Source organism: Abramis brama (assembly GCF_963993115.1).
Source record: "Abramis brama genome assembly, chromosome: 14".
In the NCBI taxonomy this organism is placed as follows: Eukaryota; Metazoa; Chordata; class Actinopteri; order Cypriniformes; family Leuciscidae; genus Abramis; species Abramis brama.
This window is the reverse complement of record NC_139976.1, coordinates 16477553-16498638: the sequence shown is the minus strand read 5'-3', so window position 1 is coordinate 16498638 and position 21086 is coordinate 16477553. Positions and strand designations below refer to the sequence as shown.

The following is a 21086-nucleotide window of genomic DNA, read 5'->3' as shown; positions in this document are numbered from 1 at the left end:
GTATGGCCCACTGTATTGCTCAATGGGAAATTGTAAATTAATCAATTGTGGACTATATTACTGACAGTTAAATTGGAGGCGTTTGTAAAATTACACAAATATTCCATCATTCAAAAGAGGAATTGATTATGACAGGGTGATTCTCTCTCTAATCCTTCTCCTCCCCATTTCTCTCTCTCCGAGCCTCTCTTCGGTCATCCAGCCTAAGGCACACATGCTTTCCATACATTTGACACAAAAAGGTATGTGTTATTTTCCAAAAATCTCTTATCTTCCTGTCTTAAAATGTCAAGTATGAGTTGAGGAAGGGCAGAGATTCATACATCATAATACAGAGGATCTTTAAACATGCTGTTGATCTAGACCGACGTTTGGGATTTAACTAAGCCATGACTTTAATCTCCTGTTGAGAAGTCAAAGTAGTGATAGAGCTCATGCTGCTCTGACAGGCAGTGATGCTTTATGGGAGTGATCACTAAAGTGATATACATCTAAGGTGTGATGAGACATGAGAGTGTCCTAACTTAATTGTTAAAGCTTTATATTTGAATGAGCAGCCTAAATGTGAAGATCTCTCATTTAAACACACCTCAGTGTATCTCCAAGCAGCTCTCAAAAGGAGCAGAAGCTGGCCAGGAATGTGTGGTGAATGTTCCCTGACCTGTCTGAGGCCTGAGGTAGCAGGCCAAAGCTGTGGCCTTGTAATGAACTCAAACACAGCTTTAACAAGGCATCAACCTCAAGAGCTCAAGGGGTCGGATGTCACAAACTCACAAGTTCAAAGAGTTTCTTATTTCTTCTGCCTCTGGACAAAAACAGAACACTCAGCAGTGTGGTCATGGACAGGTGCCTCATCTCCCACTTTTTTGGAGAAGCTGGTGAAGAGCTGAAAAACACTTGGAGAATGACATGAAAATATGTTTTGTCTAGTACGGAGCCCTGCATATGACGTGGAGAAAAAAACATGTATATCGTGACCACGAATTAAGAATTCGTTCCCACGACTTACTAATATGTCAGCAAATTTGACTAATTCATTACCTCGTTTTAAGTCAATTGTGCGCAGGATATAATAATTTGTTCCTTCGTTTTACTAAATTGTGACCACTTTGCAATAATTTGTTTTTGCATTGTTTTAGTCATGGGAACAAATTCTTAATTCGTGGCCACAATTTTACTAAAACAAGTGAACGAATTAGTAAATCATGGGCACGATTTACTAAAATAAGAGAACGAATTCTTAATTTGTGGCCACGATATCTATAATTTTTTTCCCGCATGTCATGTGGAGGGTTTCGTAGGATAGTTTATCCAAAAAGAATTCTGTTCTGAAAATTCATCATTTACTCACCCTTATAATGATTCAAACCTGCATGATTTACTTTCTTCTGTGGAACAGAAAAGGGATTTTTTTTTTAATGTGCTGGTCGCTCTTTACCATGCAACTACAATGGATGAGAAATGAAGTTTCAAAAGGACACAACTGCACAATGAAAATAATATATTTTAAATAAGTTGCTCATATAATTCATGTACTATTTAATTCTTTAGAAAACTTAGCACATGAATCACATTAGTATATTTTATACAAGAAACACACTGAGAAACACACTGTCAGTGAGTTCCCAAGAATCAAATCAGTCTGATTCACAAACTATTCATTCAAACCAGTTTTATAAACTGGATCAACTGATTCAATCCAAAAGAAAGGTTTATTCATTAATCAGTGGCTGGTTGCATAATAGTCTTAAAAGTTAGTCATCTATTTTTTTTATCTTTGAGAGTGCTCATACCTTTTTTAAAGTCACCATGAAATCAAAACTGACACTTTCTTTTTTTATGGAATATTGCAGTATATATTATAAATAATTTAGCCATGCACATCTTTATTATTATTTTTTTTTTAAATTCATATGCCCTCATTATTTATATGCCCTCATAATCTTGAATCAAGATAACTTCCTCTCCCTCTTACAAAGACATCTCTTCTCTAATGATGTGTTTGCTGGCATGAAAACAGGACAAGCTGTAACTCACATGAGATCACATCAATAATAGCAAACCACAATTATCCAATCAGTTCCTGATGGACAAAATCAAGTCCCACCCTGGATTTTTTTCTTGTTCGAGAAGCCGTTTCACTCGCATATACGTCACAATAGAGAAGAAAAGACTATCGCAAGTTTTTCATGCTGACTTTAAGTCAGTCACATAAAAAAGAAGACTGCCATTATTTGAATCAAAAAAAAAAAAAAAAAAAAAAAAAGACTGATTATCCCTTGACTAACTGCTAGTTGGTCAGACTAGTTTTTAAGAGACAGTCTTAGATAGTGGTTTTGTTTTGCACCTGGCCACGGGTACCATTACTTCACTCAAAAAACAATGCCAAGGAAAGCAAAGGGCGAAAGATTTTCAGTTATTAATGACTTAAATTTCAGTTTGTTCCTCACACAAAACTGTTGTATGGCTTCTAAAGACTTCACTGTAAAAATGATATGATCGATAAGTTACGACAACATATGTTTTTACATTGCTTTATCAAAATAAGGTAAGCCATTTTCAACTTTTTTTATAAGCTGTACAAGATTCAAAAAAAAAAATGTAAAAGTCATTTTAATATAACTTAAGTTGAAATGACAAACATCCAAGTTGATTGTACTTGGCTTTTATTGTGGTTTTTTGGTCATTTTGGAACTTGACAACTCACATCCTCATTCACTTTTTTTATATTGAACAGAGATTTAAAGGGATAAAGACTTAAAGTGATAGTTCACCCAAAATTAAAAATGCTGTCATCATTTATTCACGCTCAAGTCATTCGAAACCTGAAAACACAAATTCTGTCCCTCTATTGAAAGTCCATTCCACCAAAACGTTGATGCTTTAAAACGTTTAAGTAATCATAAAAGAAATACATTTGAATTGAGAGGTTTAATCCAAGTCCAAGGAGATATGGTAGCTTTTTACAGTATGATGAACAGATTTAATTTTATTCTCATATAAACTCTGGTCAACTCATATGCGTAGAGCACATCAAATATGGTGCCCGGAAGCTCAAATGGCTCGATGCGCGAGAACCAGTAAGATACGTTCTCGTATGTCATACAAGTACATTTGTGCTTCCATTTACCTGATGTGCTCTATGTATGCGCACTGGTCAATGCATTGTAGAAAAAAATCAGTAGAAAAACATAAACAGTACTGGTAATTTTCTGCTGGACATTATCCGTAAGTTTCTGGATATTTCCTTCAACTCTAAAACACAACTCAGACATTTCCTTTAACTCTAAAATACAACACAATGCAATGCATAATTCAAAAATCAAGATAGAAAATATTCATATTAAAGGATTAGTTCACTACAGAATTAAAATTTCCTGATAATTTACTCACCCCCACGTCATCAAAGACGTTCATGTCTTACTTTCTTCAGCCGAAAAGAAATGAAGGTTTTAGAGGAAAACATTCTAGGAGTTTTCTCCATATAGTGGACTTCAATGGGGTACAACAATGATACAACAGTTTGAAGGTCCAAATTGCAGTTTCAATGCAGCTTCAAAGGGCTCTACGCGATCCCAGCCGAGGAATAAGGGTCTTATCTAGCGAAACGATCTGTCATTTTCAAAAAAAATATTATACACTTAATACTAAATAATATTATATACTTTTTAACCACAAATGCTCGTCTTGCACTAGCTGTGATGCGCCACACAAATCACGTTGAAAGGTCACGCGTGACGTAGGCGGAAGTACCGACCTAGTGTTTACAAAGCGAACATGCAAAGACTAAGTCAAACGGCATTTACAAAAGAAATGCATAAATATAAGGTAAAAAAGTTGGAGGAGAAAATGAGTGTTTTTCGCCCTACCCTATCTTTTTTAACCAGATGTAAAAACAATTTTATTTATTATCATGACAACCCCAGTCTTAATTAAATATGACTTTCATAACACTGACTTAATGTTTGGGTGGGTATCCCTTTAATCTTTAGCCAATGACAAAAGAACATTTCTCTGTTTTGTGTAAAAGAGGAATTCCCTCACTTCATAATCCTTGTAGCTGTGATTTGCAATGGCTCATTAATGCTTGCGTCATTATTTTCATCTTGCGCTGCAGTCACCACCCACTCAGCAGCACGGAAAGTGAGCGAGAACACCTGAAGGCTAGAGGAGGCCCTAAACCTGCTCAGACAAGCACCTGCTAGACTCTAAAGCTTCACTGTGTCTCCTTGCAGTAGCAGATTCCAGCAGACAAATTAGCAACTCATATCAACCCAATGTTTGTCTTCCCCACTCGGCTGTGTCGCCGCACCCTTCTTTCCTCAAAACGGTTTTGGTGTGTATTTAAGCATTTGCAATCCCTCCACACTGACGCATTCCTCTTCTCATCCACTTCAGAGTCAATGGTGCACATCCCAAACAAACAAACCACAGATCACTAAGGACGTGAAGCATGCAATGTAAGCACGGTCGGGTCTGTATCAAAGCATGCGGTTTAGTAATTAACTAAACCAAACACATCCACATCTAATTAGGAGTCTACCTGTAGACGGCCGAAAAAGACTGATCCCCCATTCAGCACAACACGCACACACACACCAACACACTAATCATCCACATGGGTGAGAGATTAATGGACAGTTACACTGCAAGCAAATGTGTAATTATGTCACTTACTCACTCAGCAAACATAGCAGAAAACAGGCTCTGCTTCCAGTAAGTTCCTACTGTATGTAAGGGGTTGGGGTTTCTGTCAGACACTTACAAAATAATAATCTAAACTGATAGGAATAATACATGGTGGAGTAAATGAATGACATACTATAAAAATGCCATACTGTAACCATAGCTTCTTGGATGGAAAACAGTGGAGCTTACAAACACAGTATAAATACAGGCAAAGAAAAACGTACTAGATTCACTGCTCTTCCTTTAAGTGAAAGTTCACCTACAAAACGAAAATTCTGTCATCATTTACTCACACTCATGTCATTCCAATCCAGTATGACTATCTTTCTTAAATGAAACAAATGTTTTTTTTTTTTTTTAAGTCTCGTTTTTGTTTTTGTCCATTCAATGAAAGTCATTGGGGTCCAAATGTTGTTTTGGACTCTTTTGACTTTCATTTTGTGGACAAAAACATATTTTGTGTCGCAGTTAAGAGTTTAAGGTTTAGAATAACATGAGGGTGAGTAGATGATGAAAGCTTTCTTTTTGGGGTAAATTATCCCTTTACTACAGTGATTCTCAGCTAGGGGTTCGGGGCCCATTGGGGGGCCTCATTTGATTATGGATAAAAATGATTTAATTACATCAAAAATCAATCAGATTAAACTCCTAAAAACACACGAAATATAGAATTGTATTTAATATATGTGACCTTGGATCACAAAACAAGTCGCACGGGTATATTTGTGGCAATAGCCAACAAACATTGTATGGGTCAAAATGATCGATTTTTCTCTTATGCCAAAAATCATGTTCCATGAACATATTTTGTAAATTTCCTACCGTAAATATATAAAACATTTATTTTTGTGAGTGAATGCAGCACAATCGCCAACATAAATGGACAACTTTAAAGGTGATTTTCTCAATGTTTCGATTTTTTTGCACCCTCAGATTCCAGATTTTCAATAGTCGTATCTCGGCCAAATATTGTCATATCCTAACACCTATCCTAGCTTGTTTATTCAGCTTTCATATGATTTATATATCTCAATGTCAAAAAATTGACCCTTGTGACTGGTTTTGTGGTCCAGGGTCACATATACTAAATATATTTCAATAAGTTTCAAGAAAAAATGTCAGGTCAGGTCTTTTTTCCCTCTCAATAACTATTGTATTTACTGACTCTATGTTTATACTGAATTTGAATTATTCTTGAATGTTCTTTAATTAATTTAATATATCAACATTCCCAGTTTATGGCGTTGCAAGCAGTGCTGTCATAATTACAGCAGAAATACTGGCGGAACTAAGACTATGTGGGGCCTTTGATTATTGAGTTGGACAATGGACAAAAAAAGGCTTTAAGGGATGTGTTTGACAATTTTACCATAGATTACGGTAGTATTGAATATTATATAACAGAGAGACATGTAATGTTTACCTGTGCAGCAGTTTAAACACTTCCACTTTCACCTACGGACACAAACATCAGCGTTATGACGTCAACTCCATGACAAGGTTGACAGTGCAGTGACGCACCCATGTGATGCATCAAAGGCAGCGAGACAACGCAAGTTATCTTAACATAAGACTCTCGGCACCTCTGATACAAAGACTCACCTCTCACACCTTCTCTGATTCCTGGCAGCCCGTTAACATCTCCCAGCTCTGTGTTCACGGTTTCACAGAACATCAAACAAGAGGGAATGTACGACTGGAGCGAGGGAGGAGAGCAAAAGAGAAGCCGAGAAGCCTCTGAGGGGGATTTTTCTCTTCTGACTTCAATGCTGGGGCTTTTGTGTGTGAGGGGTGCAGCAGTACACTCATCTGTCAGAGAGATTGGTGCTGTGATAGGGTTGCACCCCGCGGGGGGCGTGAGGTCATCGTGAGCGGCTGATCTCTAATAGGTGTGATCCTCCACTGGCCTGAAGGGGGAACCAGGTAAACCTTTGGCCCACAAGACAGCGTCTATGCCAGCTCTCAGGCAGCATATCTCATCATAAAAGCATTGAGTACTGTCTTTGCGCACTCTTTCAAGGCAGCTGCTTAAATTCACAGGGTCTGAAAAAAATTACAGAAATAATATTTGGCAGTGAAGAGTTCTTTTATTGGGACCCTTTTTGTACAATACACATCATACAAATTCATAACATAGTAATGTTTTCCTGTGAGATCAGGTTGAATTCACCCTATTTTTAAATCCATGTTATTACCTTACTGTGAAAAATGATTCTGTGCATATGTTTCGTTTCTTTATTTATTTTACCTCACAATTCTTAATCGAAATGTCAAACCCGACCTTCCAGTGAAACAGACAACTTTAATAATTTTGACGACATAAACCTGCCCGTTTCTTACAATCAACTGCAAATTCAGACCTGCTTCCATGATCCAACCAAAGACCAATGCATAGAGCCCTATATTTTTTCTTTTTCGTTTATCTGTGTCACTAAGATGTACGTCACAATAAAGATTGCTACTTCCGTTTAATTATGACTTCATGAGGGGCCTCAAAAGGCATGCTGTTTTATACATCGGTGGCCACAGCATTATGATAATGATGTCTGTTCAAATTTTGATTTACTCAATCAGATTAAACCATTCTTCTGCATAGTAATGTAGTTCATTATCCAAACTGTAGACTTATTACAGTTGGCAGGTACTTGGCGCATTAAAGAATGGCATTGGCTCATCCGATCAGAATTTATAGTCTGAACTTTTGTATTATACATTTTTAAATGATCTTTACAGAATGTGACATTAACAGATACGGAGTCATTGGGTTCAGAGGTTCATGCAGATATGTTTTATAGCATTGTCTGTGAGAAAATGAGGATTGAACTGCTAATAGATTCCTCTGCTGTACAACTGAATCTTTTCCAGGCACTGGCAGGATTTACAACACTGAATATTTGACTTATTACAGCTCCAGTCAGAGCGTGTGTGTTCTGCATATGTTATGGAACAGACAGATCACACACACACATAAAATGTAAAAATATGTGATAATCAGCAACAGTGCTAAAGGAGAGTAAGGGTTACACCTATTATTAAAGTATGCTGTTTCACTCTATTTTGATGGTCCTTTTAACACATTCTGTTGACTAAAAGTAATTTTTAACCTACATGTCTACTAACTCTCATTAGAGTGTTAGTATAGTATAGGTAGACTGGTAGGATTAGAATTAGTTGCATAAGTTACTTATAGTCAGTAGAATGTCTGTTAGAGGATCATCACAACAAAGAGTTAGCAGATATTAAGCATACAGTCTACTAATGCTCTAATGAGAGTTAGCTGACATGTAGTTGCAAAGTTCCCATCAAAATAAAGTTTTACCAAGTATGCTTGTCAAAACAGGTAGGTAATCACAATTGTGTGGTTTCATTCTTATTTTAGACAGAGAAAGACGGCAATAAAATAAATTTTCAATGTGAAAGTACAATTGTATCTGGAATAACGAATAGATTGAGGCTGTTTCTATGAAGTGTTCGTGCAACCGTTGAGCTACTCACTGTTTGGAGCAGAAGGAAATCTCTAAGGAATCTGCTGTCAGCTCAGCTACTGCACACAACCACACACATGAATACACTAACAACAGCCAAATATCAAATGACACAGACACACACACACAAAAAGGATTTGGGTTAAAAAACTGGATCGGCAAAGACATAAATATTCTAAGCTTTCACTATTTTCCACAAACAGAAAAAAATCCACCTCTTGCAGTGGATATAACTGATCATCTATGAGATGGTATCATAACTGGCTAGATCACGACTTTCCAACACTAACATTCAATCTACATATAATACTAAACTAACATGCAAACTATACAAACCATAATAACGGTGACAAAAAATACACATTAAGTAAAAGATTAGATTACGCAGTCGCTCTGAACAACTTTCCTCCAGTATGAGAATTAGATTTGTGTCCAGATGTGGGTCTAATCTTAACACTTGCATTTCAGGTCCCTGGCCCTTGGGCAGCAGTACTCATCCATAGGATCACAACCCATCCTGTGTGGCTCCATACCTGGCTTGGTGCCAAAACAGCTGCGCTTCTGCCGCAATTACATTGAGATCATGCCCAGTGTAGCAGAGGGAGTCAAACTGGGAATCCAGGAATGTCAGCACCAGTTCCGTGGCCGCAGGTGGAACTGCACCACTATCAAGGACAATCTAGCCATATTTGGACCAGTACTTGATAAAGGTATGGGTTAACTGCACACATCAGTCTAGTTAGTATTTAAATTGCCATAATAAAATTTACGACATTCCACAGCTGCTTTAGGTGTATTTGCTTTGAGGTCAACCATATGCTAGAAGTTGCAACAGGTTAGTAGTAAATCATGGTTTAGTGGCAAGTGAACTATTTAAAAATCATGATGATAATTAAATTGTCTATTTTAATTAAAAAATATTGTTATTGAAAATATGAAGAGAAAAGTAATACTGCAAGACATTATTGGGCTTAATTATTATTTTTTTAAATAATGTAATCATCGTAAATCAAGGAGGTCACACTAACCTCCAATTCTCACTATTAACTAACTATTAAGTATGACTTTTGCTTATTACTGCTTATTAATAGTTAGTAATAGTTGTTCAGTTTAGGTATTAGGTAGGATTAAGGGATGTAGAATATGATCGTGCAGAATAAGGCATTGATATGTGCTTTATAAGTACTAATAAACAGGCAATATTCTAGTAATATACATGCTAATAAGCAACTAGTTAATAGTGAGAATTGGACCCTAAACTAAAATGTTACCATAGGATTACTCCACTTTAGTTGAAAGATCTGAACGTTGTAAACTGAATTGCTTTAGCGGGTTAATTAATTGCTCAACTGTACAATTTCCAACTACACAGACAATAAAACAAAATCAAACACGCTTCATATAAGTCAATGTCCTAAAATAGTCTCCAAGACACGTAAATTTAAATCATAGTTTAAATGACGAAAAAATCAGTAGCTTAGCTAATATTGCTACTGGTTAAAAGTCATGATATGCTAGCTAAGGTTTTCACTGGTTATTTTTCCCTTATAGCCTATGTTTTGAGATGATCAAATTAATAAATGTTTATGCATTTTTCTAAATGTTTAGTACCAAATATAAAGTTTAGTCTGTCGTGTAATTAAATAAATGTAATTTCTGTCAACCAAATTTATTTGCCACTTCAGTGGAAATACAACGGACGAACATGAAAAATTTAAAATTAAAAAAACTTTTTATGCGTTTTGGCCGTTCATTTACACCGTAAATGGTATTTTGGGTGCCTGAAAACGCAAACTTTTGAAAACGGGTCTCCGTGAAAACAACAAAACCGTGAATCTCAGAAGACGATGACATAATGCACATGCGTATTACGTGTTCAGTCTAGAGCGTTTCATCACCATCTATGGCCTGGCAGCAGAATACAGTGTTTTTAGTCATTTTCGCGGATCCGTGTGAATGGGGATAGTTTTGAAAATGGTGTCGTCTGTACGCGGAAAACTCAAAAGAAAAACTTCTCCGTTTTAAGCATATCGTTGTCGTGTAAACGTACCCTTATTAAAAAACATTTTCATAAAAAGACAAAAACTAAACATAAACCTGCATAAAAATGAACACTTCCTTCAATATGTTCCACCCAAACTTGCTGTTTCAATAGAAAAATGTCAACACAGAAAATAAAACTGCTCAAGCGATTTCACAGCTCTTTAAGATAAAAGTCCATGTAGAATGTGTAATATTTTCAATTTCCATGCACATCTTGCTATAAACATTTAATTGACATTACATATGTGGGGGTTTTCCAGAATATTTCTGATACTCTAGATGTGAATGGTTTTGAAAAATTGAGGTGAAGGGGACAAGAGTAACTTAAATCATTTCCTAAATGAGAACATCGATTGCTGGCTGAATGATGGCTAAATGTATCTTTCCCACTCAAAATCACATACATTCTGGACGGTTAAGATGCTAAAGCAGTTATCCGAAGTGCAGGACCTGAGCAGGAACAGGCAGTATGTGAAGGAGAGACAGAGAGAGAGAGAAAGAGAAGGGAGGCCAAATGAGATTACAAGCAATAGAAAAGGGCTAGAGGGTTCACTTCGACCCCTACTGTGCATGAAGGCCAGTATGAGCCATCCCTGTGTGCCTCTTACCGCCCGGCTCCCACGGACGCCCCATTCACACGCCCTTTTGACTGTGTCATGAAAGCAGGCTGAAAGGGAATCTCCCATCCTTCCCCATCATGGAGGAAGAGAGAGGTGGAAGGCAGGGGGAACTCAAGAGGGGGATCAGGATAGGATGAAGGAGATGGACAGTATGAGGTGAAGATAAGGAAGTAGGGTCTCTGTCTGCATCCGGATTGGCCCGATGGGTCCTAACTGGATTTTTTAAATGCTTTGGAATATTTTGGCATAGTGGCTGGTATGAGATGTATGTGTGTTTTGTGTATGTGTGTAACAGGAGGTGGGGGGGGGGGGGGGGGGGGTCGCTCCTTTTTGGGAATGCCAGCCCCTGCTCTGGGCAGCGCTGAACTGGGCTATGGGGTGCGGGGTGCTGGGCCCTTTTGTGTGGGTAATACGGTGTGACAACACAGAGACAAAGGCGGATTCATGGACCCAGCAGGTAGCGGGAGCTGCGCTCTTCTTGGCCCTTGGCCAGGGCTCCTGGGGCCCAGAGCTCACAGTTCTCTGTTGTGGTGAACCCAGCTGGGCCTGCCAGAACCAACTGGGCCTCCTTCTGGCAGCAAACCCAGAGAGGTGCGCGCCCAAACACAACCTTTATTAAAAAGGACTGTTTGTCTATGTGTGCGGACATGAACTTCCTGCAAGAATAAAACAAGAATACCAGGGGTGAGATGAGTCTGCAAATTCATGAGAAACAGCTAGACATCAACGAACGTCCATAATGTCTTAAAGACCCTGTGAAATTGCTTGATGAACACAGTTTTCTGTCCTGTGTTCATGCATTTCCTGTAGGAACAGGAAGTTTGCGTGGGACAAATTCAAAGGGATTGGCCTCAATAGCCTACGGCTTTAGTTACGTCACAGTCATGAACCATAATATGCTACTTGCTAATCAGGGACATTCTCATTCTAGAGGGAGAGATCTGATTGGACAAAAATCTGTGTAGTGCAGGATGAGTCATCAATATTTTTCTGGAAGAGAAAGACTATACATTTGAAATGTGTATATCTGCTAAACACTGATTTTGTTCATTTTCAGGAGCATACTAGCATATACAGTACAGTAGTGTTGTGTCCGATATCACATACTGAGTAAGAGGAACGAACTTTGAAACTGTTTCAAAAATAAATTTTCTATATAGTATGAATGTGTAGTATGAACGAAATCCAGACGAGCTGCATCCGCATGTTGGCTTTGTCATGTGACTTGTGTAAGCTGTGCCACTTCACTGGCATTCACATCTCCTTTCCCGTGGCCTCATGGGATAGTAAAGAGTCCATTGGATGTGCACTTCAGAATCTCAGAAGTAGTAGGGTATCTGGGTACTTTTCTCAAACTGTTTTATGAATACTTTTTCGGTTACTATATAGTATACGAATATTCTATAATATACTTGGGTATACGATATCAAAGCTAGCAAACACTGACAAGAAATCAGAAAACTAAGCTGCCGCACTACTGTCTACATAGGCGACTTCCTTCTAACACAGCGTCCTAACCATCATAGAACGTAATAAGTGATTAAAATGAAACTCTATATCACTACAACTTGCAGCTTGAATCGCAATCATGCATTTATCTTTTCTCTGAGCTCATGGAGGTGTATTATGGATTTAAAGGAATAGGTCACTCAAAAATTAACATTCTGTCATCATCAACTCACCCTCACGTCATTCGAAACCTGTATTACTTTTGTTCTACTGTGAAACAAGGTATTTTGAAAAAAGTCCACACAATTACAGTCAGTGGTGTTCAATCTTGTTTTAAGCCTCACTGACTTCTACAAACAATTGAAAGCACAAAATACATCCAAGATTGTCCTCAGTATGACTGCTGGACAGACTTACAGAATTAATGTACTAAAACGATAACACGCATTACCATGACAACTATCATCTAAACATAACATAGTGAGCAGGCACTCTGTTTTGGTCACAAATTCACATTATCCACATTACAGCATATTCCATGTGTGTGGGCGCTCCTTTAGATAATCTTACACCATTATAGGCCTTACTGATCCCTGACAAACTTGGTCTGAGAATCACTGTTATTAGAGGCACTTAAATGTTTGGGGTGAAGAAGCTGTATTGGGTTTGGTTGAGTTGCAGTTTTTCCTGTGGAGACCAAGAGAACTGGTCAGCCACAGCAAGTGTGCTGCGATTGTGAAACGATGGTGTCTGGTTACATAATAAGCTGTTACATTCAAAGGGGGCGTAACTCCATCTCTCAGCACATGCCTTCAGAAACCAAACACGGAGACTTATTGCTGGCTTTCACACACGTGGCCGCGGGGCTCGGACTGGTGGGAGATTGGGGGGGCTCCTGAAACATTATCCAGAGAGAAACCAGCACACCTTTGAGATGACACAACGTCAGCGCAACCTCGGGCTGCATTAGCCATAAGTGACATGATCAACAATCGTCCCGGTGCTGTCAGAGACGTTTACAGCGCACCACTCAAACACCTCGTCAATATATTCCAGAGCTCATCACAGAAAATGATCCATGCCCTGAAGACACAGCACAGATAGATGAGAGACTTTTGGGAGGGCACCAGTTAAAGAAGCAGGGATCTCCTTCAAACCTTTTACAAGAGCCTCAGGATAGACTATAGCTCAGTTCCAAAAGGGAGTGAGCCGTCTCGCTGTCTAACTACACGACTTCTAGGGCAGCATCCTAACTGTTGTGGAACCTCATAAATGACTGATTTGGAATGCTCTTGATATGCAGCAACTCCATGTGCCATCAGAATTTCTACTTTATTGTCCTTGAAAGACAATTTGTCCTGTAGAGAGCAATATCCATTGATGATCATGAGCACTCAAGTTCTCGAACGTGACAGTGACGATAAATCATGAAATCGATGATCGGCTTGACTTGAAAAAAAACCCAGACTTTTTCTGATTGGTTATTGCGGCATTTTGGGCAGTACCTCCGGTCTGATTGGTTAGTGTTAGGACAGCATGCCGTCCAGAGTCCAGACCGTATAGAACTAAAGTGAAACTATGGCGTTGAAAGCGCGCAATGATGCTCGTAATCACTTTGATAATAAAAATACAGTAAAGTGCAAGATGTGCAGCGCCAATCAGAACACTATTGTAATAGAATACTGAATACCTCTCTCAAAATATCATCTCTATGGTCCACAGAATAAAGAAAGTCAAAGCTTTGGAATAACATCAGGGGAAATTAACAATGACAGAATTTTCATTTTTGGTGAACTATCCTTTTAAAAGGCAACATAATTAAGTTGCCTACCTTTCAGAACAGTCTTTGCAGGAGTTGGCAGCTCACTAGGTTTTGGACCAAGACATATAAGTTTTCCAGGTTCTTCTGACAGACATATAACAGTCATAGGAACATAAAGAAATGTTTACACAAATGTCAAAGAAAATCACTTTCTTCTCTTTCTTCTCTCAAGCCACAAGAGAATCTGCATTTGTTCATGCGATTGCCTCAGCTGGAGTGGCGTTTGCAGTGACCCGTTCGTGCGCAGAGGGGACCTCCACAATGTGCGGCTGTGACTCCCATCATAAAGGCCCGCCGGGAGAGGGATGGAAGTGGGGTGGTTGCAGTGAAGACGCTGAGTTTGGGGTTCTGGTGTCTCGAGAGTTTGCTGACGCTCGAGAGAACCGACCAGATGCACGGAGTGCCATGAACAGGCACAACAACGAGGCAGGACGGATGGTAAGAGACACATGATCTTTCTAATTCGTTTAAAAAAATAATGTTGATTTTATATGAATAATTCCATATGTACACTATACTGTTAATTAAAAAAAAATATATATTATTACAATTAATCAGCAACAATGCATTAAACTGATCAAATGTTACATTGAAGACATTTCTGTTACAAAATGCTGGGTTTGTTTTCATAAAAAAAAACTGGAAAGAAATGTATTAAATGTATAAATTTACCTGTTTTCCACATTGATAATAATAAGAGATGTTTCTTGAGCACTAAATCTGCATATTAGAATGATTTCTGAAGGATCGTGTTACACTGAAGACTGGAATAATGATGCTGGAAATTCTGCTCTGCCATATCAAGAATAAATTACATTTTAAAATATATTCAAATTAGTGCTGTCAATCAACAAAAACATAAATAATCACATTTTTCTGTATTTAAACATGTTAAATCATACCTAATATACGATTTTGTAATACAGTTTTAAAGTTTAATAATTTCACAATGAATCTCTAAATTACTGTAGAAGAAACATAAATATGATGAATTATATTGTGGTTAATGGCATCTTTTTACTAAGTACTATATGAATGAATCATTGATATCAATACTGCTACTGGTGTCATTATTCAATGGATTTTCCCCCTCCATTTTAGCCATTAATTACAGCCATTCATCATTAAACTATAATTGAAAGCCATCATTTTTTAACATTGAATAGGCTTTAAAAAATTGAAAAAATCTTCACATAAACCCATTATAATAAATGTCACTTTTAGCTGTGCATTTGATATAGCAGGACTCAACGCTAAGGATTTTTCTACTGGCCCAGCCAGGCTGGTTCCGATTTTTCTGATGCAGCTTTCTGTGTGCACGTGTTGTTTGCGTCTTGCACTTGAATAAATGAGAGCATGATCATATACTGTAAAAATGGCTGCTGTGTTAAGTGAAAATAATAAATAGTAAATGCGGCCTTGGTGAGTATAGAGACTTCTTTCAATAACATTAAAAACTGACCCCAAACTTTTGAACAGTAGTGTAGTACCTTGTAGTCAGGATTGCAAGCGTCATGGATGTCATGCTGAAAACAGCATTGAGAAATACATCACGTGACCAAAAGTATGTTGTCTTAATGACAACATATTAATGACTTTGACCCCAATTTATTCCAAGATGACGTTCAGGTGTCCACATACTTATAGCCATATTGTGTATTTCTTTACTTGGGTAACCTTATATCTCCCTCTGCTTAGTACCACTGGATATCATCATTAACCTTTTGAAATTCAATATTGTGTCTGCTGTTAATATGCCAAAGGGTGACATATGTAATGTGAAAAGAGATAAGCTGAGAATACACACCATATTTGTGAAATCACTTTAGGTGAAGTGTGTAATTTGTGCGCCACTCCAAACAGAAATGCAAAATAATGCCTACTTTCAAATACTCCATTTGTCATTGCTTGGACAAACTCACATGATTGGCTGAGCAAAATGTTGTTTTTGTGTCAGTCAGGCCATTGAAACTGATTGTGATTCCGGTAGTACGTACCACAGAAATTACACACTTCACCTCTAAGCCATCAGGTTCATGATAACCAAACAAAGAACAAAGCTGTACTTGTGCCACTCCTGGGTGGGTCTTACCCCGCGGTTCACAAAGGTGTTAATGCACCGCTGATCTGTCAGATATCTCCTGATCCCTTTTCCGAGAGACTTTCAACTTTAAAACTGGTATTTTCTTGAGAAATTACCGGGTAATTACCTCTCTTATCCTTTCATGCCTCTCATAACTTGCATCTGTACTGAATCCGTGACAGAGGTGTAAACTCAGTTGGTGGTTTGAAGGAGGCAGGGAGGGAAGAATAACACTGGGATTCGGGGTTTAGCCCGTCACTGCTGCTGTCATGACTCAGAATTGGAGTCTTTCGCGTTAAAGGTGCTTAAGGGGCAGTCGGAGACCACACTGCAACAGACCGACGCTTTGATCAGCGAGGGACCACAGGAGCAGGCACTGAGACAGTCAGCCCCGTCAGGACCCTCGCATACTCCATTGTTTCCACGCAGCCTGAGGGACCCGCTCAGGGCCCAAAGAGTTCGGGACATGATGTCAGCGGCCCCAACTAGACCCCCAGGGACCTGCAAACACCTGCCTTCCGCCGCAGCTGGGGAATTCTGCAGCTAAATATAGCGAGCAAATTAAGGCAAACAAACCAAAACAAAGACGTATAGTGCCGATGGCATACTCCATTAAGCGGGACTTCAGAAGAGAATTAGACGAGAACTGCAAGGACCTGTCTGCACGCTCCGCACCTGAACAACACCTGTGGCCTGAGAGCATCCAGAAGAACTTGCAGTCCAGGTTGTTGGAGACTAAAAATCTGCTTTAGAACGGGCAGGGTGATAATAATCAAACAATATCACATGATGAAGATTGCTGTTCAACTGTAGTCCAGGAGTTAAATACAGATTTGACATTTATTTTGATATGCACTATGACTGCAATTGTGATACTGCTTTTATACAACAATTCTTAAACAAGAAGCAACGTTTCAGACTAAATGTGATTAGGAACCCTTGCAATGACAGACTTGTTCATTGGTTGCTGCAGTGAGTGAACTTTCCAATAGCATGTTTTAAACATGATTGGTAAATGGCTAAAGAAAGGCATCTGTCAGAAAAGCAATTGGCAAATGCATTTAAAAATGATTTATTCACTTTTTGTTTTATTGGTAACACTTTACAATAAATTGAATTTGTTAACATCAGTTAATCTATTAATTACATGAACTAACAATGAGCAATAGGCCAACATTTGTTACTGTATTTGCTGATCTTTGTTAACGTTAGATATTAAAATACAGCTGTTCATTGTTTATTCATGTTACTTCACAGCGCATTAAGTAATGTTAACAAATTATTTTATTTATTGTGATTATTATATGCCGCTTCAGATTTGGTTTCTGTGCCGCTTTTTCTGTGTAAAGATGCCTAAATACATTTGATTTTAATAATGTATTAGTAAATGTTGAAATTAACATTAACAAAGATTAATAAATGCTGTAGAAGTGCAGTTAATTATTAGTTCATATTAACTAATGTAGTTAACTAATGTTTAATGAACTAATGTTTTATTTAACTGCAATTTAACGTGAATTAAATCGTTTTTTAAATGTTTAAGTAGTTCAAATTGTTTTATAAATAATTTAATGGTATTTAACTATAAAATATTTTATTAAAGTTTATTAAATTGTCTATTAATTATTTTATTTGTTTATAATAAAGTGATTTTTTTTTACATTTTACATTTGAGTTATTAAATTAATCATTTAATATTCCTACATGGCACAACCGCAATCATTTTAAATGGTCCTTGATAGATAACTAAAACTAATACCAAATTTCCAATGTTTTCTCTTTTCCAGACCATCCTGGAAAACATGCACCTTCGCTGTAAGTGCCATGGACTGTCAGGCAGCTGTGAGGTGAAGACCTGCTGGTGGGCGCAGCCTGACTTCCGGCTGTTGGGGGACTACCTGAAAGACAAGTACGACAGTGCCTCCGAGATGGTGGTGGAGAAACACCGGGAGTCCAGAGGCTGGGTGGAAACACTACGCGCCAAATACGCCTTCTTCAAACACCCCACCGAGCGAGACCTGGTGTACTACGAGGGATCTCCCAACTTCTGCGAGCCAAACCCAGAGACGGGTTCGTTTGGTACCCGTGACCGCGTCTGCAACGTGTCGTCGCACGGCATTGAGGGCTGCGACTTGCTGTGCTGCGGCCGTGGCCATAACACACGGACAGAAAAGCGCAAGGAGAAATGCCACTGCATCTTCCACTGGTGCTGCTACGTCAGCTGCCAGGAGTGTGTGAGGGTCTACGACGTGCACACGTGTAAATAAGAGCAGCAGGTGGAGGAAGAAAGGGACTAGTGGACATTAAAGGACGGAAAGCAAGAGAAGGAGAGGGAGAGACTGAGAAAACACACATGATAGTGGCACTTCTGTGGTAGAACTCTTTACTAATGTGCCCTTTTTGATCTACACACCCCAAAAGATGCCCAACGTGAGCATCATGGTTACTACTGCCATTCCTCTCACTCTTTTTTTTTTTTTAGTGGCACACATTACTTCTGCAAAAAAAACAAAATGCCTTGTTATCATTCAGTCTTCTTTATCTGTAACACCATCTCTCTGATCATCGCGCCCTATTGCCCAGGGGCTGAAACGGGATATGTTCACCTACAACCAATGACACTAGGCACGCATGAAAGAACAAGAGGATGGGAGGGAGGGAGGGAGGGAGGGAGGGAGGACGACGAGAAACTACTGAACGCTGGGTCTCGAAATGCGCCCTGCTATACTACTGAATCCAATGCATCGCTCATGTTTTCCCTCATGGTCTCTAAGGTTTCCTCATCCAAGGACATATTGAACACTACTACCACATTCTCTATAATTATATATGTTCAAAACGTGGAACATATTGCTGTTTGCTACATAAAAACCTCCTGTTAATTCGCTTTATACAGCAGTTTGGAGGGATGCAATCGATAAATTAGCGTAGAATGCTGTGGGCGGTGCAAATGGGAAAAGGCATTGTGGGTCCCTTTAAAATTTCAGTAGGATATTTTGCAGAACATGTACATGCAAAGCCATCGGTAACTCTTCTGGATGAGTGCATGACAGCTGGTGAAATGCATGACAGCAGAATGCGACGACACGCACTGGGCTCACGTGCACCCGACCAGTAAAATTTGCACTTACAAAACTACTAATGAGTATACTAATTCTAGAGATTATGACGATTATTTTTAACATATTCTTTTTGATAAAGCTCCTCGTATATGACTGTGAAGGCACCGTTTCAATACTTCCCTGATGAGAAGTTTGCTTAGAGGAAGGAGAACAAGTGAACAGGAGGAGGACAGTTAAGGAAAGAAATAAGAGGGTGAATAAAGGAGGGAAGTGGCAACCCTATCTCATGAGATTTTACGATTTGGCCATTTCGTATGAATTCGTACAATGTGAATTTGATCAAATTTTGGGAAAAAAGCAAGCATGAAGGTCCATCCCTAAACCTAACCGGGGCGCAAGAGGATCCTACGAAAACGTACGTAAAAATCGTACAAGTTTATACGAAATAGCCACCAATTGGCCAAAACATAAAATAGCTGTGAATCGCCATGAGAGCGTGTTGGAAGTGGAGGACTGCTGTGTGCGGGTTAAATGGAGGAAAGACTGGCTTCACAAAGCTGAAACAGACTTCAGGAGGTTTCCATACGACATGTTCTGACAGTCCCATACGCTTCCTGTTAATTAAGTTCAACTACGCAATGCTACTTCACATCCACACCAATCCTTGAGGAGCCCTCTCTCACCGGTCACATCTACGCTCCCTTTTCCATTTCTCCTTCCGCTATATCCAAAGTTTTGTACAAAGCCTTTAAAAGTTCATAATTCCCTTTTTATTTTATAATCTGAAAATGTTATGTTTTTATAAATATTATTTATTACACAATGTATATATCTGTATGACTGAACTAAGATTATATATTTGAAGAACAAAACAGTCTCATGATTTTGCTTTTTAATACAAGATTGACTCTAGCACAATTGATATATTGTGCTATATGTAGCCTCCTTTAATATGCAATGCGGATAACGACACAACCAATGATTTTCTCCATAGTGGCATAAAAATAAAATACTGTGCAACACTGGCACGCAGCTAAATAAAGGGTTCAATCTACCAGATCACAATCATCTGACCTCCATGTCTGCATCTACTCTGTCATTCCAGCGCTGACATCATCCTGTAGGTTTGCAGGCGGACCTCTGGTGTCTCCACTCCAGTAGCTAAACAAAATGACAAGAGTAAAGCATGACACAATACACAATACAAATATTGACTGAAATAAAACATATTTTACCTGTTCATGATTATTATTCGGTAGGCTCCTGGTGTTGTATGCACAGAACAATGTGAGATTCACATTGTGAGGTTATTAACCTGGCCTCTGGTGCTGTTCGGTCATTTTTTTTTTTTTTTTTTACTTCATCATAATGGTACGAAACTTGGTAAAAGTTTGGCACTTGCTATGTGAACACACAAAAAAATCATGGACATGATTCAAAAAGGGTCAAAGGTCCAAAAAAATAAAATAATAATAGTCATACTTGTACTGTTCGCGCTCAAAAACGACTTTGGAAACAAATTTCTTCTAGTGGAAATGTTTTGGTACTGCGCCCAACCAACCTCAAAATTAGAACACAACTTGTTTAGATTTATGGCTTTGATTTTCTCGCAGTTTTAAAGTAAAAAAATGTTAGAGTAAAACGTAAAAATATATATATTTAATATAAAATGTTAAATAGTATTTTTATGCATTTTTCTTAATAATAAACTTAAGTTTGGCCTCTTTTTAAAGAAGACACTTGGCAGATTATTGTTGAAGTGAAAAAAAAAAGTTATAAAAGTTTAAGTTCAAAGCATTAAAGATTTACGACAGTTTAAATCGGAAATTTTAT

The 21086-nt window shown here is 38.4% G+C and overlaps 1 protein-coding gene across 1 annotated transcript in view; it reads left to right on the top strand.

Moving 5' to 3' along the window:
* The window catches only part of wnt3 (wingless-type MMTV integration site family, member 3), a 30473-nt gene extending 9891 nt beyond the window's left edge, over positions 1-20582 (top strand). Inside the window, exons 2-4 of the mRNA XM_084135715.1 lie at positions 8643-8884; positions 14281-14546; positions 17979-20582. Of these exons, the coding sequence (XP_083991841.1) occupies positions 8643-8884; positions 14281-14546; positions 17979-18458 (988 nt within the window). The 3' untranslated portion in view covers positions 18459-20582. The remainder of the gene's footprint in view (positions 1-8642; positions 8885-14280; positions 14547-17978) is intronic.
* Positions 20583-21086: the final 504 nt, after the last annotated feature.